The sequence below is a fragment of the Pocillopora verrucosa genome, chromosome 8 (genome assembly GCF_036669915.1).
Source record: "Pocillopora verrucosa isolate sample1 chromosome 8, ASM3666991v2, whole genome shotgun sequence".
Lineage (NCBI taxonomy): Eukaryota > Metazoa > Cnidaria > Anthozoa > Scleractinia > Pocilloporidae > Pocillopora > Pocillopora verrucosa.
This window is the reverse complement of record NC_089319.1, coordinates 23,464,914-23,486,922: the sequence shown is the minus strand read 5'-3', so window position 1 is coordinate 23,486,922 and position 22,009 is coordinate 23,464,914. Positions and strand designations below refer to the sequence as shown.

The following is a 22,009-nucleotide window of genomic DNA, read 5'->3' as shown; positions in this document are numbered from 1 at the left end:
CCGAGATAGGGGAGAAGGGCTGGAATGAAAAGGTAAATGTACTTCAACGCAGAGTAACATCCTACTCGATAGATGCAAAAAAATAATGATATTCAGTTCGAAATGATAATCAAAGTTAATTGAGGACTGAAAAGAGGTACAGTTTTTCTACAGGATCATAATTTAAGTATAAGTTCAGTCAAAAATAGCATAACATTATTAAGTTCATAAATGCCATGTTTACAGGAGTATTTACTTTGTAACAATAATCAAAGAGAAAAGAAAACTAAATGGATTTTTAAAAAGGAGATCATTAAATGTGGTGAGACAAAAAAGACCTAGGTTAACAGTTGTTCTTCTGAAGAAGGTAATTATAACATTTATGTTTGTAACCTCTTAAATGAACTGCTGAATACATAATGTAACTGCATCACTTGTGTCAACTTTGTTATTGAACTGCAGAGAAAAGCTGCTAATCTTCCCATCCATAAAAAAAATTTGATGGTAAAATAATTGAACTTAAAGAATTTGAGGCCTTTTAACAACCTCATAACAAGCAAAATAAAGTTGTCTCATTGGAGACTAACAACACTCTACCACTATTAATATAATTCATTGTCAAGTTTCTTTACTCCTTACTCAAGGATATTTCCTATGTTACAATTCACAACAAAATAGTAACCATACATGGGTTCCCTCATGGTTCCCATAAACTGATATTTGGCGATACTTGAAGTTATGTGCTGGATAAGGGGCTAACCTACTGCTGTTCAGGAAAAGGAAAAAGCTTTTGAGAAAGTTGGTTCTTGGCTAAAATAAACTGTGTGGTAGGAGTCCACTTGAATACTTCCACACATGTCATGAATCTGTGTCAAAAATTCTTGAAACCCTTTTCATAAAAATGTCATTAGGTTACACTGCAGGACTTGCTCCAGACATAAATGGCTCATAGATGGTTATCTCACCAGTTTCTTCATCATGTTCCACAGGTATTTTCTGCCTGCCAAGTGCCTTCGTAAGTAACCTTTCAGACAAGAGTTTAGTAACTTCTGCTGGCTCGGTTATGGTGACCTCCACTGTGACATTGTTCATGTAAAATAATCTGTAGTCCATTGGAGTGTCTTTCTCTAGGAACTGCTGAACTTGTGACAATTTTTTTAACCCAGAAATTCTCTTTGCTGTTGGTGTGGGGGGCTGGAGTTCTGCAGAGTTGCACTGAAGTTGGCGGGATTTGACATTTCTCAGGTTTAAATGCTCTTGAAGTTTTTCAGCCAAGTCATCTACAGTTACCTTCTGTTTCTTTCCTTTCATTTCTTCAAGGGCCATGTTTAAGAAGTCTTCAACATATCCCATAATGTTCTCATGGGCAACCTCCTCAAGTGAGGCATTTATTATTACCTACAAAACAGGAAGTTAATGATAAAATAAGACAGATGATTATAGCTTTTCAGTTGGAGCATCAATTAAAGAAAGATGTTACTCCTGTTGTCAAGAACATGACACAAAGAAAACATTTAAGTCCCCCACAAACAATCCAACCTTAAACCTTTACATTCCATATTCTGATACTCTGACTCTCTACTATGAAGAACTCTGTGGTGAACTATATATGCCAAGTCTACTCTCCAGTACACTGCAGTCACATTAGTAAGACTTGCTTTGTTTGTTTAAAAAATGCCTTTTTTAAAAAAAATTGTATGTAGTGAGTTCAATATGGTGTGTCACCTACTTTTGTCATGAATTTTACGCAGCAATATATTTAATAGATGTAATGAGATGGCTAACAAAAAACAACATGTCTTAAAAATGGTGGATGTGAAAATTTTATTAGGTAAATTTCAGCATAAATTTAGCACAAATTTTCTTAAATAGCAATCTACCTTTAACGACATGAATTAAACACACTGTGGCTCCTTTAACTTAAATTCCAACCTTTGATAAACCCTGAGCTTTGGAGAGAGGAACATACTGGCCACCAGTTATGTATGCCAAACCCATAAAGAAATCTTTGTAGCGTAGGATGTTTGGTTCACATCCTACACAGTACAGTACAATTCCCTTCTCCACCATAGCTCTACAAGCCTGTAGAGGGTCATTGCCAGTTGGACAGCCATCAGGGAAACCATCATGCTCTAGTCCAAGTCCATGAGGAGGGGCATCAGCTGAAAGAATAAAGAAGAATCCAGTAAATTTACCATTCATCACCTCAATTATGACATTATTATCAGATAATAACCTACAGTGCCCTATCTTGTGAAATTGCTCTCATTGAGTACTTCCCAGTCAGAGTTGTAGTTTTCATTATCAAAATGGTAAATTTTAAATGTAAGCATCAGTAAATGTAAATCTGAAGATACATGTCTGTGACATTAAAATGATATTACAATCACCAAAACAATAAGGTACTGCTGGGAAGCTTAAAATGGAGACTGGGAATTACACTGAGAATCAGAGCTTAATACAGCAGTGTTATAATTTCAAATGAAGTGGTTTTAGGATGTACATAGTATGTTGATAGGATCAAATAATTCCATAACGAAGTACATCACTGCTCAAAATTGGTGTTAAAAATAAGTATAATCCTGTAAACTAATTAATAAAGAAAGTGAACAAACGACTGTATCTACAATAATATGTGAGTAATGATCTGAATTTTATTTACAAGAATACAAATATCCAGGGTGATGTTTACCATTCAAACTATTTTCCTTCGTAAAACTATGACCTCTCCACGAGGATCCAGATAAATACGGCTTTCACAACAGATTTTGAAGAGAAATACGACAAAATTAAAAATGCCACGTGAAAAAGTGAACACCAGTAATTTAAGTTCTCCAACACCAGTGATATCTATTCGGATTTTTTCCCATCGAGCTCGTTCCTACACAATCGTTTGTAACATTTTTATCAAAACTGTTTCAGGGTGCAGAGATCATCTGAAAAAGTTCACATAATATTTAATGTACCTGTTCTTACCTGTCCACACTATTCGTAAAGCTTCAACTTACCAATGAGAACACAAATCTTGGTAGCATCTTTTCTGTAGTTGAGTTTGGAAGCTGCGTCCAAAGCACAAGCCACTGACTCAGGACCATCTCCACCGCCTCTTGCGCTCATACCATCCACCCATTTTTTCATTTCCTCTACGGAATGTGTAAAATCGTGAACTTTCGTTATAAATGAGTTATCCTGGGGAGGGTGATCTCTGTACTCTACCAGCCCAAGCTTCACGTTGAATGCAGTTCGCGAAACAGTTTCGGCGATACTTCGAACGTGTTTTTGCGCTTGCTTGATATGAAGACCCATGGAACCTGTACAGTCGACAATGAAGGCGAGGTCAACTTTGTTTCTGTCATGACGAGCAGCCCAATGATCATCGACCATCTTCGTGAATAACCAGAGTCTAAATTTTTCCTGCGAGACCTTTCCAATGTCGTCAAACAAGGAAGCAAAAGCCAGCATAGCAAGAATTTAATATCCCACCATGCATTGCGAAACACGAGTTTACGTGACAAATTGCTCGCGTGAAGGCCCCATCACGTTATCTGTGAGTTTTCCGTTTCGTGCTTTTCCTTTAACGGTTTATCTTCACATCTTTTCTTTTCTTTTTCATTGCTATAAGTCACTTAATGTCACTAAACTAGGACACTCTACGACAGGATGGAGCCTCTGGCTCATAAGCTGACTTAACCATTTTTATTCCCTAGTCTTTGCGGTCTGTTCACGATTTTGCACTATGAAAATCCCATGCGACCATAGTTTAAATGATTTTAGTCGTTTGCACGTTCATCGGCTCATACGTTTATCAGTTTCAAAATTGGCTGGCCGTCACACCTACCTTTGATTTCAAATGTTTATTTAGATTTCTCTTTCCGTGAGAGAGAATGTCAATCACCACAATGATAAACAGTTTCGACAAATTTTTTAATAAAAACGAATGGGTCAACTTCATTCCCAGGGGGTGAAGAAAGAGAATACCTGCTGAAGAGATTGCGAAAACTTCCAGTTCTGTAACAAATTACAGCTTCATTCCTCACCGTGACACCTCAATACAGACTTTTATCAACTAACTGACTTGAAAAGTTGCCACTCTAGGAGAGATTTTTAAATATTAAAATTCATGTTTATTTTATTCATCTTTTTAGCTGTTTGACACGCTTTGCAATAATTCCCAGGAAGACACCAAGTTTTATCTAAGCAAGAAACCTTTTATTAAAACCAAAAATAACTAAAGTCAAGAGACCTGGTTATAAAGACATGATTCCAAAAGGGTCTTTTATTTCTGAAATGCTGCTGCATATTAACACCGCAAACTAACTCTACAAGCATTCGTATTTCTGTTTAGTAACTGAACTACCTGCTGTGAAGACATGAAAGGTGCTTGCGAGGCACAAATGAGAAGCATTGTTTAATTAATCCTTCACAATAGTTACTGCTTGACAATTTAAGATAAAGGCCCGTCTTAAAATAACGACCAATAGTATCGCTCATGATTAAAATAATACTTTAAACATCATTAATGAAGGGAATCTACCCATTGGACTGGAACCTTTAGAGGCGTCCTCGAGCCGACGGATAGTGCAACGATTTATTCGCAGTGTCGCATCAAAATGGCAGACCTAGATTCCAATTACATAGAAGGACTTTCGGATTACCGCTGGAAAGAAGCAGAGATACCAATTTATGTAGACCGTGATATAGACGTTAAGGTCTCTTAAAACCATTCTTTGACTTTGTTGCTTGTAATGCGCTGGTGAGAGTTTGAGATGAACTGTGTATAATGAGTGCAATTGACCTCATCTAACGTCACTTTATAATTTACTGATTGAAGGATTGGATAGCAATTTCTGCTGAACCTGCGACTGACAAACCACGGGCCTGGAAAATCACTGACTCTGGTGTAAGTAGCTTGAAGGCTGTCAAAAAATATCGCAATCTAAAGTTTGTTTACTATTCAGTGGGTCACTTTGTCAAATTAATGCGCAGAGTCAGTATGTACAACAACGCAGACTCTACCCTCGAGAGCGGAATTTAACCACTTTTAAAGCTTTATATTTTTATCAACGACCGTGCAACACCTGCTTTCTTTCATTATAAGTTTTTTCCTCTTGTCTTTCTCTCCAAATTCGTTTCAGCTTCTTCGTAAGACTGTATGGGCTGATTTGTTTCGTGAAAATTACTGTAAGATCTCGATTTTTGCCATATGGGGATCGACCGTTACGAAAAAAACCTATTTAGAATATGTTGATTGTTGATATAGAGTTTTGTAGGATTTCGTGCAATGAAAATTTAACTTATTGTCTAATGATGTAGAAGTCATGCTAGAGAATATTTTTGTTTTAAAACAACTGATCTGAGTGCATTATGTAGATACTTGCGTTTTTCCAAATAAGGAAAAAATTTCAACGCTTGTTAAGTAATAATAATATAAACAACTTTACAATCTGCAGGGGTGAATGCAGACCGTGTGAAATCCTATGCTTCACTTTTTACAGAATTTAGTTTCAACATTCAACTTTCAACTTTTTAACTCACTGGCCAAAAGAACTACAGAACTTTTTCTTTGCTGAGATTCATATCACCCACATTCATTGCCAGCTAAAATTCGCTTAAGAAGCGAGGTTTTCCTGATTTGTCATAGATTTTCTTATCTCGCCCAAGTGTAATTAAAGTGAAAACAAACTTTTTTCTGCGTCGTGAATCCCGCGGGATTCCCGTGTGTTCTGTTTTGCGTTCCAGTAGTGGGCGTAGTTGCTTATTGATTACAGTAATCTTTTTTCCTTGTCACAGATCGTAGAATGGAGTTTAGCCGCCAAAGGAAAATTCTTCAGCCAAGAAGTGTACATAGTGTTGAATCGTACATCTCTTAAAACATCAGTGAGTATAAAGAAAAGTATACTACACCAAAGCTATGAAGCAGTTTTGTCATCATCAGTGACCCGACAGTGAACTGACTGACTCAAGAGAGCAATATTCGATGATGAAGTAGAACAACTTAAAATGTTCATCTCGCTTTGTTCTTCTTACGTATTTTAACACAAGAAAGACCCTTTAAGAGTCCGAAACGGAAAAGTTTAACAGTATTAAGACATAACTCCTTACCTAAATGGGAACATTAGTCAAAATGACTTGAAGAACCAAAGCCAAGTTCAAATTTCAGATTTCAAAAATATCTGGCTCAAGTCTTTCTCCATCGCCCATCAAACAATTAATGTAACTAGAAAATATGGGCAGTCACGGCTGAAGGTTCACTGCTTTTAGTAAAGAGCAATTGACTTTTTCCCTCGCTTTCTGTTTTTTTTTTTTTTTGTTTTGTTTTGCAGACTAGTTGTGATATCCACTGCTGGATTGGTAAGCAAGCCTCGTCCGAGTTGTACAAAAAGGCTTTGTATAATGCTACTGCGTTTGGCGAGGCGGTGAGAACCCTTCAACTCAAAGTCTTTCTTTTTGATTTGCTCGCTATTGTTTGAATTCTAGAGAGTTTCCGCCTCATAACTGTTGGTTATCCTCGAGTAACTTTTCCCGGCACAAAAGAGACGTGTTTTGTATTTATGTTCATTTTTACAAGCACGAGAAAACTGCATTGTCATAAAAAAGACGTTCAGAAGTTTTATTATTTTTCGAAACTTCTTTCGCCGTAGGTTGTATTGAAAGTGAAATTGGAAATACCAGATCTGAAAACGTGGCTGGTGTTCTAGCTGCAATTCAGCAATAATTATTCCAGCCAGACAAGTTTCATTAAAAATTAACAAGAAAACTCTGTGCTTAACTCTTTCGTTATACTTTATGTTTCAGTGATGTTATAGTATTGTCGATTAGCTGCTCGAGTGTGAACTTAGCCATCATCTTTATCATGATCAGTTATGATAATTATTTCTGCTGATTTTTGTCGTTCACTGTTTTATCTACAGATGGAAGGCAGAGCACTTGTTCACCGAGAAGTTCAAGACTTTGAATCAAAGCGGTTTATTAATTATTTTCAATATTTTACGGTTTTAAAAGGAGAGTAAGTAGTGTTCTTCCTTCACAAAACACTTGGTTATCGATAGCTTTTCTTCACCGATGCCATATAACCCCGTTAAGCGCGCTTTTACGCCGAGTGTAGTAAAGAAAAGTCAAAGTACCACATCAAGTAAGAAAAAAGGAAATACCTCAAGGACCTGATGAGATCGCCTGTACCAGGCGTACAGGGGCGGTGCGAAAGTAGTGCGGAAAAGAAATGAAGTATAGAACTGATTTGATCACTAGCGGTCTTTCTACGATCATTCCCAGGCCAGAAAACGCAGAGTATATATTAACAGTTATTACACGTTACAAGATTTCAAGGTAACCCTTTTGCACCTTCCGTAAAAGACGACATCCCCTTCAAATATTTCGACAAAGACAACCCCTACCCATGCTTCAACTAGTGATATTTTCCGCAGGCCCCAAATGTACCGGCATCCCTTTCGAGTGATGCATCATGATACAAGTCTTCATGGGTTGTGCTGTCCAGGATATGGCTGTTTTGAAAAGACCACTTATCACTTTTTCAAAGGGATTTAATTGATATTTTGGTTCTCTAGATCTGATCAAATGGCAAACTGTGACCTCCGCTCTGAATACAAGACACGGCTTCTCCGTTTGACTGGACCAAATGCTGCGGTAAAGTTCAACAGAAAGTACAAATTCTATCATCAGGGAGCTACAGCTCAGTCGTTTTTGATACTCGAACGGAAGGAGAATGCAAATAATTTTGATGCGCTTTAATATCAGACAATCAATTAGAAAGACCTCATGACAAATTATTCCTTAAAATAATTCTGATGCAAGCATAAAAAGGCGGCCGAAAAGCTTTTAACTTTCGACAGTTTCTTGCATCTCAGAAATGTGGGTCAGATCAAGGTAAAGTTATCCCTTAAATTCTATGAAAATGTTGGCAAAATGTTGCCAAGGAAAACATCGACGCACGAAATAGTGCGTCACAGGCCATTATCGCACTCGTGTTCGCCTGTAAGATTCCAGGATTTAACACGACATATAGACAGGGCTTTACGTTTTAAATATAAATTATGTGATTTCTTTCCGTGTTATTGGTATATTAAAAAATAATTGGAAATCAAAGGTAATAATCACCCAATAAGAAATTAAACTAAAAACAAGTGCATGTCTAACGCGCGCGAAAACCAAAATAACCATGTCACGTGGTCGCGATTGACTTCAGTCTCGCAGCTGAGAACAGCGAAAATTTGTAGTGCAGGAAAAAAACAATACAATCATCCTGGAATACTTTTAAAACTCAATTGAAATTTTTTTCCTCAGACCCTCAAGAAAATTTGATTTCTCCTCTATCCTATAGGGAAAGATTTGCGTTCGAGAGACGGCAACGAAGAGGGGAGCACTGGACTCGAATGATGTGTTTATAATTGACAGTGGACTCAAAATTTACCAGGTAATGACGCCTCGCATGGGTAAGCATTGTACTAAATACCTTCGATGGCACAAGATGTTGTTTATGATGGATTTGCATGAAAACATTTTTTTTTCTTGTCTGAAAATTTTGGTTTTCTTTATTCCCATTATTGCTATCAGCAAAAATTATGTTTAAAAAAGTACACAGAATTATTATATCATTTCCTTGGTTTTCAGTGGAATGGTATGTTTAACAAAGATAGAAAGAAGGCTGAGAAAGCTACTGAATACGCCAAACAGCTTCAGGTAAACAACTCAAGTTCTGTCTGTTTCACAACAAATTAAACCGTGTAATAGCTCACTTAGCATGCTCCTTTGCGGTAGGAAAACAGGCAAGCTCTCACGGTATAGGAGAGGGAAATAGGCTCGCACAACGTTAAAAATATTTCCTCCCTCCTCAGCTTTCAAGACGTGGCACTTAACTTCAGTGAAACGTAAACTTTTCTGATGAAAGATTCTGGTTTGAGCTCCATGTATTGTAGTCTTTCATGTTGAACTCCATGATCTATACTTTCAAGGTCAAGCTAGAGTAAACAAAGCTTGTGCTCGCTGCCTGCTATGACGAGTATAGAGTTTTAAGTTTGAGCCTCTGGGTCTAACTTCAATTGATTCTCTCATTGAAGGCTGAGCGTGGAACATCAGGATTCACTGTGGTCATTGTTGGTGAGTTGTTGTTCTGTTCTGGTTGTATCATATATGTAGTACTACTTACAGCTCTGTTGAATGTTGATGACACGTGTGCGAATGCCAGAATGCCCTGGTCAAAAATGTATAATCTAATTGGTTGACGCAAGTTTATGGCCTATAACGCCCAATTAAAGGTTCCCAACCTGATCTTCAAAATGGAAACCGAAATCTTATTGTTTGATGACTAGAGAGTTATTTCCTGTAACGTTGTTTTTTAAATACAACAAAAAGATTGGTATGTGCCTGAGAACATCAAGTTAAGAGTGCAACTCGAACGTAATTTATGATTCCCTAAAATGTGACTTGAACTGAAAAGTCTCAATCCTTCTCAACATTCCACAACTTTCTTTTCATGCGTCTCTCGATCATTGAAGAACGATTCATATTTTATTTTTCTCATTAGATGAAAGCGAGAAGACAAAGAACCATGCTTTGTACGATCTTTTCCCATATCAGGCTAAAAAGCGAAAACCATCCAGACAAGAGGTAAGCTGGAATCGAATTTAACAGTTTAATTTTGTTATATGGCATTCAATGACTTTATAGAGCCATCAGCCTTCTAATTTATGTGAGTTAATTAATCACCTTTGATAACTTCATTATTCTTACAGTCTATTGCACTAACTGTTGGACAACTTCAGAAGAAAAAAATGATGTTTACCGTCAGTTTGTAAGTGTTTCAGGAATAATTTTTATCACGAGAGACTAAACCATAATCCAGCATCTATGGTCAGAACTGTGTGTGTCACCTCACTAAAGAGGCAATGTAACTATTGAATTTAGGGAGGAATGAAACTTAATTTAATCAATCATCAATATATAAATGAGTGAATTTTTGGATCAAAGATTGCCATTAATTCGTTCATTCAGTGAATGAACGAATGAATGGATGAATGATTAAACACATAGGGGAAACAGTGAGAAATCTTAATATTTGCCAACCATATCACCCAGGACTCCTCGACTGGAATTCAAGAAAGTTGCTGAAGGAGCAGATCTGTGCAGCCGAAGGATGAAATCTGAAGAAGGTCTGAGATTATTATGATAACAACAGATCGGAGGCGACATCCTATATGACAGTTCATTTGCACTTTGTAAAGAGATACCATAGTTCAAAACTCAGAAGAATATTTTTGGATTTCCTGCGCTAGGGAAAACTTCATATTGTCCACTACTTATTGTCTGTGGCTGCAACCTGCCTTCTCTTGCATAGTATTCAATGGTGGTGGTTTTCGATCCTGTTTCATAAATTCAAGTTATAATCCTTTATTTTATTGGACTGCATCCCAACGCCCAACGGTTTGTTTAAGGAAAAACTCGATCGTACTTTTTCAACCATTGATATGCATTAATAAAACCAGTCATATCTCCACGTCACGTACTCAAGCTTTCTCTTGGGGCCAGCCCTACAGCCTTAACTTGCTCGATGTGATGTCTACTTTTATCCTGAACGATTGATGTAACCAGAAACATATCACGTAATCCTCTTGCTGTGCCGCCCCTCGTAAAGTCGCCCTCATGATGGTGCAGCATCCTTTAGGAATGTGATCTCATTCCTTTTTGATGCGGATTTATTATTAATATTTCTACAGTGACCCTTGTTGATGTGCGTTTCGGAAAAATGGATGCAGAAGACCATTTGTTCGTTCGAGTTGGAGAAGACTGGGCAGGCGACAAGAACAGTGGCTTGATGTATGCACATGTAAGTAAAGGAATGATGCTCGCAGGTGAGCTGCAATTTTCAGCAATTTCAGAAAAGAAGCCTTAAAAATTCAGGCTTCCACGGAATTCAATCCCTGCCTCCCAGGTAATGGTTGGGTGCTACTATCAACTGAGCTACGAAACCGCACGTTCACGTAATGCAACGGGGGGACATTAGAGAGGGTTTTACTTGATTATGAAATCTTCGTTGGGCTGAAATGATAATTTTATGAAAGGTAAAAGAAAAGTGAAAAGGTCAGCAATGTAAGGAACTCAAGTGAAACATTTTGATTCATTAACAGCACTACCTTAAGCAGTGCCCAGATGTGGACCAGCATCCCACTATTGCCGTCACTGTGGTCAAGGAAGGACAACTGTCCACTCAATTGAATGGCGCAATAAGCTCATAGGTAAGCAATAACTTTGACTTGCACTGACACAAGAAAGGTAGCATCAGTGCACAATCACACTCTGGGGTATCTGTTAGCGATCTGATACACTGTTTGCATGAGGAGAGATTGTTAACTCATTTCCTTCCATCGAGGTATTAGACATGCGCAACTTATCTCAGTCTACGAGAAACCTTACTTTATTACGAAAGAGGTTTTTAGATGATACCGTTTTAAGTGCTAGTCCCGAGATGTAAAGCTTTCTATGGTCATACTCACCAGATGCACTCTCCTCCAATTACGTTCGTGATTGTTTCATAACCTCACCTGACGACGTGATGTGACGTGTAAAACTGATTTGAAGAATTCGTGTTAAATAAAAAAAAGGGCGGCATATTCCGTAAATGCAAACGAGCTAACATTATTTCTGATTGAATCATCATTTTTTTCAGATTCAACCGTCGTATCAAAGCAAGTCCTCGAAGATTATTCACAAGATTAGTTTAGATTCCAAATAAAGAAAAATCCATTGTTTCTTCCACTTATGCAATGCAATTCTAGGAACTCCTTGAATTTCAATATCATAGTAAAAGGCAAACTGCTTTGTTTTAATAATGCAGGTTTACAGACCAATGAGAAGTTTTGTCTAGAAGTTGAGAACAATAAAAGCATTAAACCTAAAGAGACTTTTTCATTTTTAGAGCCCCACTTTTAGACGTATAAAAAAGCTACTATTCCATGATTTGTAGACAGCTGTCAAGTCCGATTGCTCGACGCTAAAAGATTTTACTATCGAGCTGGTGGATTATAACCTCTCTACGTCCTGCGGGCAAGTAGAGGCTGAACTAGTCAAAATGACTCTCAGGCAAATGGATGCTGGTTAAAACTTGTCCATAGCAATACATCATAAAACTGTGCCCTAAAAATGTTTTCGAGACCAAAAGTTACTCGACACAGGCTTAGTCACAAGACATGTTCCCGTATTTTGCCATTTCAAGGGACTTCAGACTTCTTGTAGAAGTTTCTCGCCGTGAACGCCTTTTGGGAAATCAGCGGGAAATACTTCTTTTCGTTCTGTTTGGTTTTTTCGGCCACGTTACTTGAGAAATACTCTGCATTTAGCAAGTTTTTGGTTGTTTCAACAAAATGGCGGGCGTGTTGGGGAGTGAGGCTCAGTCTCAGAAGTTAGGGGAGTTCGTCAAAGTATGTTCTAAACTTTACATATCTGAGCAAGGGGGAGAATTCGGCAGTCTATTGGAGAAAATTTTGGCTTTCTAGACCGATGAACATGCCCCCAACACCAAACGGCATAAGTATGTAATAAAATTGGACCCGTATCCGAGTGCGATAACAAAACTGGCTCGGTGAGGCTCGAATGCTCCCGGGAGATTCCGATTTTTCCTCTGTCCCTTACTACTGACACACGTTTATGATACATATTTCTTGGGAAAGATGAAAAATCAAAAATAAGATGCTTGATTTTCACCCATCACCATTCGGTATACCACAATTACAACTGTTATGAATTGCGTTCATAAAATAGAAAATACCCACAAACTCGAATGTGAATCTATTTTAAGGTGTATAAATCGCATTAAGTTCATTTAAAACAGTTGAGTAAGTGGAAATATTACTTTAACCTTGTCCACTCGAAATTCCGCGAGCTTTTCGTGTAAAGACTGCCACCCAGATTATCAGGGTTCTCGACTTTCTCCTAAAGTTTTGTTACGTTGACTGGCCTCAATCGGTTTCATGCGGGATCTAGAACCTTCCGCCATGAGGGGCAACTCTACGAATCCCAGACACCAGGTGCTGAAATAAAATATTCAAAACATATATGGTTAAATAAACAAAAAAGTCAAAGATAAAAAACAATAGCGTTTAACCAAGGTTACGGTACAAATACACCGCAAGGCCAATCACAGCCCAGATTACAGCGGGTGGTGAGATGATCCGTCAGGTGACTAGCATATCTTATGCATATTGAGAAGTTTATAAGCTAGGTGCAGCCATTAACTATCTGCCGCCGTGGAAAAATTCCTTTATTGATCGCGTTGCAAAGGTTTTTCAGTGATTAAAAACAATCATGAGTGGCTTGGTGAAACCAAAGCAATATGACTGGAAAGATTCTAACCTTGCCATGTTTGGTAGCGACGAAGAGAAAAAGGTGAGTTCTCTTACAAGAGCAAAAAAGTTATTAAAGTTTGAAATGCGAGAAATCCTCAGTATATCACAAATAACATCTATAACGATGATTCTTGTTTTTATGCAGTTAAAAAAATCTGCTGCCATGAAAGAGCCGGCATGGACAGGATGTGAAAATTTCGAAGGTACAAAAATCTGGAGGATTGAAAAGTTTAAGGTGACAATAATTTTTCTACAATTTGCACTCGTATTATGGCAGCTTGTTTCAATTGCAGTTTCAGTCAAGATCTCGTGATTACTCAAACGTGATTCAATTCTAACTACGTTAAAAATGTAATAGCGAGCGAAAATCATCACCAATTTCTTAAGAGCAAGATAAATCTTTTATTTTTTTTTTATTCCACTGAATCAAAATTTAGAAACTATTCAAGTATTTTTAGAAGTTTCTCAACATTTCTCTGATTTGCACCATAAAAGGAAAAATATAAAAATCTCCTACGAGCAGAGAGACTTCCTGTGGCGTCTTTCTTTGAAGCCATCGCAAACAAGTGTTTTTTTCTTTCAAAAGTCAAAAAAAAAAAATTACCATATTTGGTGGGGATTTCTTGTTAGAATAAATCACCTCTCTTTATTGTCGCCGTCTTGAAAACTCAATTTTCCAAGACTTTTAAAAAATGTAATTTTGATGAATAAAACAAGAAAGCATGCTTGACAAGTCTGCAGTAAGGGACGAAATGTTGCTACATCTGATCATTGCAACGTGTTACAGAGACCGGTTGAACTTCTGATTTGGTTGAACTGATCACCAAAGAACACTTACCCTGATCGTTAACATATTTTCAAAACGGCTATTTTTGATAAACGTATGCAGACCAGTAAGAAGAATTTGAACAGGGATTTCGCAGGGTTAATTTTATTTCTCTGGCCTTACCTATTCTGTTTTTTTCTTAATGCGCAGGTCAAAGACTGGCCAAAGTCAGAATATGGAAAATTTTTCGACGGTGATTCTTACATAATTCTTCACAGTGAAAAGGATCCAGACTCAAATGTGCGTTAACTTATCTTATCTAGAAGTAACCAGCTCGCTTTCGGAGTGTTAATACAAGGTCTTACCAACATATTACAACAATGAATTTTGGTCGCTGTTACATAAGTTACAATATATGATAAATGAAAATCACTATAAAGGAGAGAAACCGTTTGTCAACAATTATCTTTCAGACCTTTCTTCGTTTTATGAATTGTGTGGGTTTTTTAAAAATTGTAAACTTGCGCGCAACTTATGGTTTATGCACTTTGCAATTTTTTTACAAGTTTAATATTTCCCTTTCTTTAGGAGTTAGACTTCGATGTTCATTTCTGGATTGGCGGTTCCTCCACCCAAGATGAATATGGGGCTGCAGCTTACAAAACTTTAGAGCTGGACACATATGTAAGATAATTACTACTGATTAAAAGCTTTCGTCAAGAGATATATCAGCTAAATAGTGCTTCTTCCAAAAAAAAAGCATAGCACCAAAAACAGAAACAAAACTTTGGCATTCCAACCAGTTTACCGTGGCTTGTTTTAATTGCTCGAAAATGATGAGGTTGCCGATGAGATTTCCTTCCAGATGTCGTTTTACGGAAACTTAATCGCAAAAGAAACATCTGAACCCTAAAAGTGTCTGGCTACTGACGGGAAAGTGAAGATAGAGAGTCTGTGTGAGAGTTCCTACTGAGTTTTGGTGAGAAGCGTGCGTTAAGATGGCCTCCAAAATATTTCAGACTAGCAAAAACGGGGCGCTCAATTAATTAAGTTAGCTTTTATCACGAGCACAAATATTCACCTTTGATCTATTTTTTCTTTAGCTGGATGACAAAGCTATTCAGCATCGTGAAGTTGGTGGAAAAGAGTCAGAAGAATTTCTTGGTTATTTTGGTGGAAAAATCACCATTGAGGAGGGCGGGTAAGTGGATAAAGCAATATCAACAACTCCATATCCTGTTGAAGCCCGAGCCAAACTTTGAAGGGAAAGAGATATCTTCGATACACAGAGAATTGAAAGTTATCATTATAATATTACGCTGATGACAGTGTGGAAATTTGGTATATTTCTAGGTCCTATCAAACTGCTATTACATCAATTTAAAGAACCACTTAAGTTATAGTTGCAAGTCGTAACTGCAAAAAAACGTAAACCGTGAAATTAAAATTAAAATGAAAATAAAGACTCGTCATTCAATGCTACATGTAAAACAATGAAAAAATACAAACACAGTTACAATGGAAACGAACTTAAGTGAGAAAAGAAAAAAAGACAAAATATTATTCAACTTTTCCAGCACTTTGACTGGTATGGAGACGAAAGAGTCCGACGCACAATCTATCTGTAAATTTATACGCAAATCGAACTTATTGCGTAAGTTCTGCACTATATGGTCATGTGACCGAAACGGCGCGAGTTTTGTGCCGCGCAAACTGATTTGGCTCCGGTCACGAATGACAAGAAGCTCTGAGTGCTGACATTTCAGATAATCTTTCAGTTATTAGTGAATGGGATCTCATAGGAGAACGTTGAAATTTGTGATTATTCTTTTACAGAATTGATTCCGGATTTAACCATGTAGTGCCAAGCGAAGAAAGACTACCTTTCACGAGGAACCTTTTGAAACATTTTAAGAAAATACCAAACAAGGAAGGGGTAAGAAAACTTCTGCTAATTGAAGTCATCAAGCTTTTCAATGTTTCGTCTCCTGTTTTCAAGTAAACTGAACCAGTTTTTTTCCTTTAAACTTTTAATTTGCTTTCCTCGGTGAAAATCAATCAATTGGTGTCTCAGTTATATAGAAAAGGGTGATTCCTTATCAAAACCTCCCACCGGGTTACAATATAATCTTTCAAACATGCAGGAATATTCTATGTCTATTATCGATCTGAAATGACACCGTGTTCTTTTTTTTGTGTGAAAACATTAGAAGATGGAGTATCACGCGGTGGATATGCCATACACTCAAAAGAATCTGTGTTGTGATGATGGGTATGTGGTGATCTTCTCAGAAGACAAAATGTATCAGGTAATCTTACTGATATCTTAAATAAAAATATGTCCTTTTCTCCACAAGGGAACCACTGTAAATAGTTAGCACTTTCCTCAAAATTATTTAAATTTCATGAATACAAAGTGTTCTATTTCATAGTAACAATTGAGGAGAATTCAGGCTTTTCATCACAATTCCATGTGGCTGAAAAGAACTCTGCAGACACATAAATAGTTATACTATTTTAGCTCTCAAGTGGAATTATGGCAGCACACCTTGTACTTGAATCTCTTATTTGTTCTTTTGTCAATTTTTTCACAGGTCAAGGGCAAAAATGCCAAAATTGATTCCATTTGCCCATTCAATGAGTGGATGTCTGTTCAAAAGGTATGACCAAAAAGATGAAAAAACAAGTTGACCATTCAATCACGGATTATTATTTGATTTCAAAGGATTAAAGTGATTCCTGATTATTCTTTTCCCTTCCTTAGCATGAGCATCCAAGAGCTAAGCTACAAGTTTATGGTAAGTTTCATCTTTTTCAACTTTCACGCCCCAAGTACAAGGTTACCTTCTCATGTCTATTCTCCTTAAAGGAAGAATGTTATCAAAACAAATATTTTTATAAACAGCACTTTCTCTAAGTTAAAACCCACGTTAATTTCTTAAAGGAAGATGATTAATCATAATATCAAAGGAAATTTTCAGTTAAAGTGGAAAGTAATCTATGATTGCTGGAATTGGCTCTGTGTCACATTGGTTTATTTTAATTGACCGAAAAAATGTGGCCTCCTTCTTTACTAATCAGAGGCAAACCTAGTCGTGTTTGACACTTTTCCATTTTTATTGGCCTTTGAGGTTACCACATTCAGCCAAAATGCATTTAAAAGCAAGTTTCTAGTTGATGTCTAAAAGCTCAAGCATAACGTCTGCTATAAAAACCTTAGCTTAAGTGTGGTATTAGTAAAATTGCAACTATTTTTTTGCCTATTGGTCTCATCTACCAGTGTTGTGTTAACGAAAGAAGTCAGTAATGTCTCACTCATTTTTGACCAGCAAAAATAATTTTCTTTCTTTCAGAGAGTCTGAACGAGCTTTTTGGCACTGAAGTTTACAAGGTACCAAACAATTGTTTTTTCGCCGACTATTTTTAAGAGTTTTTTACTCTCTAACAGGAACTTATTATCACTAACAATGATTTTTTTTGTCACTAATTATGATGATAATGCTTTTTTATCTCCATTCTGAGTACAAGCTCTCACGATTTAGTTTCATGTTTAGGGTCAGTATTTCATTTCCCTTCAAAAGCACGCCTGCCTGAGCACAGGCTTCTTCTACAATTAATAACTCAAGAGGGTTATATTTTCATGATGGAAACACACCCTTCAGACTTCATTTTAAGGCTATGCTATGCGAAAAAAACACTTAAAAGTTTGGAACTAAGCTGTCCATAGCTACTAATCAGTAATGTGCTTCACTTTATTTCACTTCATTCACTTCTTTTTCTGTGAAGACGAATGTGACAGTTTTGGCCTTTGTGCATTGTCTGCCTTGCTTGGGAGCTTTGACAATCAATCATATCAAATAGAAGACAGTCAGTGACTAGTTGAAGTAAATTTAGGATCCATCCTATAATTAACAAAAACTCTGTTAATTTTTTTATTATTCACAGGATTTATTTCCCTTTCACAGAACGAAAGTAAATTTTGTAAGACAAGCTTTTTAAATAAGTTATTTTGCTGATTCTGAACCTCTTACCAAGCTACATGAATCTAAAAAATTTAACAGCAACGTTTGGAAAGTTCATTACATCACTGAATCTAATTTTTCTTTTTTTTTTCTACAGAATGCTCCAGCCGATTTTGTGGTGAAGTTGATCAGGTTACACTATTAATAACTTTTTATTCTACGGCTCAAAAATCAACATTTAGGATGTTGAAAATCAGTGGTAGATGCTTATTAGACCAATGATTTTAGCTTCAGGCAGCAAATAAAAGCACAATTTTATTTGCAAAGGAGAGCTGCATAATTTGCACCATTCAATAATATAGTTAATCCAAAAGGATAATGAACATATGCCAAAATAGGTTACAAAGTAGCGTTCGCGATATAACTCAAATAATCCCCTTTTGGATAAAACGCAGTAAGTAAAAGATGGAAGAAGAATTCACAAAATCCAGAGGAAACCTTAACTTACTTATTCAAACACGATTATTGGCCGAGGGTGCCAGCCGCTTTGCATCGTTAACTGACTCTCTGTAACCTTGTAAAGCATTCAATGTTTAATATCAGGCCCGGTGCACATTTAGAAAGGTGTTTGGCACATACAAAATATTTGAAGTATATCTTGCTAAATTTTAACGACCTTGGCCTTTTTCAGAGTCCTCACCGATAAAAGTAAAGCAGAGTTTCGAGTTGTGGCTGAGGGAATCGAAAATATCAGTGAAGATTTACTGGACAGCGATGATGGTTTGTTGTTTTCTTTTAAGCTCATAAAAGCAGTGGTTTATTTATTTATATATCTTTATTTATTTATATTTATTTATTTATTTATCAGCGATATTTATGCAGGCTGGCCCAGTTCAGCTTCAAGCTGGTTTGAATGGGGGCCTGCTTAAGACATAGAACAAAATTTTTTTAGAAATATAAAATACAAAGGGAGCCTACAACACAGATAATTTACACATAAGATATACAATATACGTTACATTACAAAGAATACTACATCAATAATGATGTTTCTCAAAATTAGGTAGAGAAGTTGTTTCGCAGTTTACTAGTTAGAGTATTTCTTGCCTTTGCACCTTTGTAGCGAAAGGAACCTTGACATTTAGATGTTATGCCATGCAGGGGTAATAGCAAAAGGTCTCTATATCTGGTATTGTAGGCATGATATCGGCGGGAAAAACCAGTTTTATTCAAAAGATAGCCGAAAACGAGACCGTGTAGGCACTTAAAAAGTTGCAGGCAAGTGTGATATTTCCTGCGATTTTCTAAGGAAGGCCAGCTAAAAGTACTGCCTGTATTTTCTCCTTTACGCCCTTCGATGATACGAGGTGCTCGCAGTTGCAATCTGTCCAGTGGTCCCGATTTGTTTTTCTGCAGCCATCCCAGACTACACAGCTTTAGTCGAACAGTGGAAGTATCATGGAGTCATAGTGTGTGATACAGGCCTCTCGAGGAATGACTTTGCAGGCTTTCCGCAGCATGCCCAGCCTGGCAGATATTTTGGAGGCAATATGGTCGATGTGATCACTCCAAGAGAGGCCTGGATCGAGCATGACACTGAGATACTTGAACTGGTAGACCCTATTTTAAAGGTCTTGTCAAAAGCTGAAACGCTAAAAATAGCAACTCTCGAGAGCCTTTGATGTTTTCCCACAAGTATTACTTTTGTTTTAGAGTAGTTAAGAAACAGATAGTTACTATGTAGCCAGCTTATGATGTTTCTTAGATCGGCAGAAAGGTAAGACTCGATTTCTCTGATGGAACTACCATTAAAGAAAAGCAGAGTGTCATCCGCATAAAGTTGAGTTTCACTGGGGTTCAGAAAGAACCCTATTAACACAAATACTTTGAGTCCGGTTTGACAGATAAGTTTTTAACTATACGACCGAACAATTAGAAAAACCGAGGGAAAGCAATTTATGCAGCATAATGCCATGATCTATAGTGTCAAATGCTTTAAACAGATCTAAATATACCATTCCTGTGAACTGGCCTTTGTCCAGGTTATGGAGAAGCTTATAAGTTAAAATATGAATTGTATTTGAATTGTATTCATTTAAAAATTTTGCATGTCTTTAGAGTAGCTCATTCGCCTCCTACATAATACCCTTGTTAATTACAAACTGTTATGTTTTCATTCACAGTATTTCTGCTCGAGGCACCTGATCGTTTGTTTGTGTGGATTGGGAAAAATGCCAGTTCTCGCGAAAAACAAAATGCTCTTTCTTATGCACAAGTAAGTTAGTAATTATGAATGGACGAATGCATGAATGAAATGAGCTAAAGGAAACTTGCCATGCATTGCTGACAACAAGCAACAGTAGCTTTCCATGAGCCTAAATGTGATTGGTCGAATTTTGTCTTAAATCCCTTTTAAAATAGTTCTTGTACTGGCTATTGAACAGGACTTTTTCCTCACTCCGCGGTGAAATTAATTTCTCTGTCTCTTCCTCCGAAAAAGTTGTAAGAAAAATTTGTCTTATGCGAGATAGTTGTACCTTGCGATTGGGTCCTGACGGTTACTGACGCAAAGTATCTGGTCTCCAGAATTTAGACATATTCGAAGCACCGTTTTTCTTGGATGTTTCGCGGGAAATGAATAATATCTACACGTGGTGGTTGCCTCCGTGAGTTGAATTTGCACCCAGACGCAATGAGCTATCTCTAGTTCATTGTAAGTTTTCTGATATCGGGAGTGACATAAAAGTAAGGTGATGGACTTATGTATAAGATGCCATCTCTTTATTTAATTTCTTTTGTACAGAACTATCTGAAAGAACAAGGCCAGGAACCATGTTGTGGAGTTTCGTGTATGCGAGAAAAGGACGGCAAATACCCTGCACTGTGGAAAAGGATCATCACTAAACAAAATACTGCCGAAAAGCGAGAAAAAAGAGGTAAATAATCAAGCATCCTTGATTAACACGACATAAACTAGTACGGGAGGAAACTTTTAGTGTTGGAAGGCTAATACTCGCTGAGGGGTAAATTTTTGCGCTCTTATATTATCATAGTTGATAAAAACCAAAAACGAGCAAGAATCAAATTACCTGTTATCATGATACTAGTTTGTAAAGTTTGTTAGACCATTAAATCATTTCTATGCAATGCAGAAGGCCAAAACTAAAATCTGGTGGAATTCGGGAAAATGACTTGAAACAGCTTTAAGCAATGAGCCTAAGTAATGAGCCTGTGTGTTACTGAGCCTGTGAAAGCCGTGCACTAACTCCTTCACTTACCAATGATATCCGATTAAAATTCTTTGCAGGAGCAGTTGGCAGACGTAATCATCATTTGTAGGATGCACTTTCTATTGAGGAGGTCAACCAGTTACAATAATTTTTCGTAACAATTTGGTTTAATTATCACGTTTATGGGGATAATGACACTTCAAAGCGCAAGTCTTAGATAGAGAGAAAGTTTAGGATAGCACCAGGAAACTGTTTTTATTATGCTTCTGTGGCTTAGATTAGCCCTTATAGCTACAGTTCCCTTTTTGAGGGAACCATTGCTTTTTAGTAGATTCCAGTTGTCCAGGGAGGGACTTGCCGGAAAACAATAAGAGCTTATAGAATGTTGCCAAGAAAAATTTTAAAGTCTGTTTGCCGTTGAATCATGGAAATGAATGCTTTCTTTACTCTTAGTGGCTGTCTTTTATTTTCTCTGGCTAATCAGAAAGTTATAAAGTTTCAACGTTAAACACCCACCTAATCTTCTTAACGATATGCTCAAATTCGTCCCGAATTGGAAAGACTCGCCGCCCCTTGAACCCAATTCCCCTCGGCCAAGTGGTCAGCAAGTTATTTCACCGATCGACGAAAGATCATCCTACAGATTTCATCTACAAAATCGAAGTACCGGTTTCCCTGTTACCCGCAGATCACTTTAAAGCCAGTAATTAAATCTTT

The 22,009-nt window shown here is 37.1% G+C and overlaps 3 protein-coding genes across 3 annotated transcripts; 2 read left to right on the top strand and 1 right to left on the bottom strand.

Annotated features, from left to right (window-relative positions):
• Positions 1 to 91: 91 nt before the first annotated feature.
• Positions 92 to 3,446, bottom strand: LOC131792479 (uncharacterized). The gene is made up of 3 exons (XM_059109848.2): positions 2,988 to 3,446; positions 1,912 to 2,141; positions 92 to 1,377 (listed from the first exon to the last, which is right to left on the bottom strand). Exons 1-3 carry the CDS (start codon positions 3,439 to 3,441, stop codon positions 892 to 894), a joined length of 1,170 nt encoding a protein of 389 aa, XP_058965831.2. The 5' UTR covers positions 3,442 to 3,446; the 3' UTR covers positions 92 to 891.
• A 1,083-nt stretch (positions 3,447 to 4,529) lies between these two features.
• Positions 4,530 to 11,889, top strand: LOC131792503 (gelsolin-like protein 2). The gene is made up of 15 exons (XM_059109886.1): positions 4,530 to 4,688; positions 4,811 to 4,879; positions 5,770 to 5,856; positions 6,303 to 6,395; positions 6,891 to 6,985; positions 7,545 to 7,623; positions 8,318 to 8,410; positions 8,608 to 8,676; positions 9,054 to 9,093; positions 9,521 to 9,603; positions 9,729 to 9,787; positions 10,072 to 10,145; positions 10,710 to 10,819; positions 11,121 to 11,228; positions 11,660 to 11,889. The coding sequence occupies exons 1-14, from the start codon at positions 4,590 to 4,592 to the stop codon at positions 11,226 to 11,228; spliced, it is 1,158 nt and encodes a 385-aa protein (XP_058965869.1). The 5' UTR covers positions 4,530 to 4,589; the 3' UTR covers positions 11,660 to 11,889.
• Positions 11,890 to 13,219: 1,330 nt separating this feature from the next.
• On the top strand, positions 13,220 to 21,507 carry LOC131792475 (gelsolin-like protein 2). The gene is made up of 15 exons (XM_059109840.2): positions 13,220 to 13,374; positions 13,480 to 13,569; positions 14,311 to 14,400; positions 14,689 to 14,784; positions 15,204 to 15,301; positions 15,937 to 16,036; positions 16,311 to 16,409; positions 16,695 to 16,760; positions 16,865 to 16,898; positions 17,454 to 17,491; positions 18,220 to 18,254; positions 18,754 to 18,842; positions 20,246 to 20,337; positions 20,866 to 20,998; positions 21,370 to 21,507. Exons 1-15 carry the CDS (start codon positions 13,294 to 13,296, stop codon positions 21,399 to 21,401), a joined length of 1,173 nt encoding a protein of 390 aa, XP_058965823.1. The 5' UTR covers positions 13,220 to 13,293; the 3' UTR covers positions 21,402 to 21,507.
• The last annotated feature ends 502 nt before the right edge of the window (positions 21,508 to 22,009 follow it).

Excerpts from the sequence above, each read along its gene's own strand:
- LOC131792479 (XM_059109848.2), bottom strand. The coding sequence starts at position 3,441 with ATGCTGGCTTTTGCTTCCTTGTTTGACGACATTGGAAAGGTCTCGCAG. Across the intron at positions 2,142-2,987 it reads CAAGATTTGTGTTCTCATTG|CTGATGCCCCTCCTCATGGA; the intron begins GTAAGTTGAAGC and ends TTATTCTTTCAG. Across the intron at positions 1,378-1,911 it reads AAGCTCAGGGTTTATCAAAG|GTAATAATAAATGCCTCACT; the intron begins GTTGGAATTTAA and ends CCTGTTTTGTAG.
- LOC131792503 (XM_059109886.1), top strand. The coding sequence starts at position 4,590 with ATGGCAGACCTAGATTCCAATTACATAGAAGGACTTTCGGATTACCGC. Across the intron at positions 8,411-8,607 it reads GTGGACTCAAAATTTACCAG|TGGAATGGTATGTTTAACAA; the intron begins GTAATGACGCCT and ends CTTGGTTTTCAG. Across the intron at positions 9,788-10,071 it reads ATGATGTTTACCGTCAGTTT|GACTCCTCGACTGGAATTCA; the intron begins GTAAGTGTTTCA and ends CATATCACCCAG.
- LOC131792475 (XM_059109840.2), top strand. The coding sequence starts at position 13,294 with ATGAGTGGCTTGGTGAAACCAAAGCAATATGACTGGAAAGATTCTAAC. Across the intron at positions 17,492-18,219 it reads TTGGCACTGAAGTTTACAAG|AATGCTCCAGCCGATTTTGT; the intron begins GTACCAAACAAT and ends TTTTTTCTACAG. Across the intron at positions 18,255-18,753 it reads TTTGTGGTGAAGTTGATCAG|AGTCCTCACCGATAAAAGTA; the intron begins GTTACACTATTA and ends GGCCTTTTTCAG.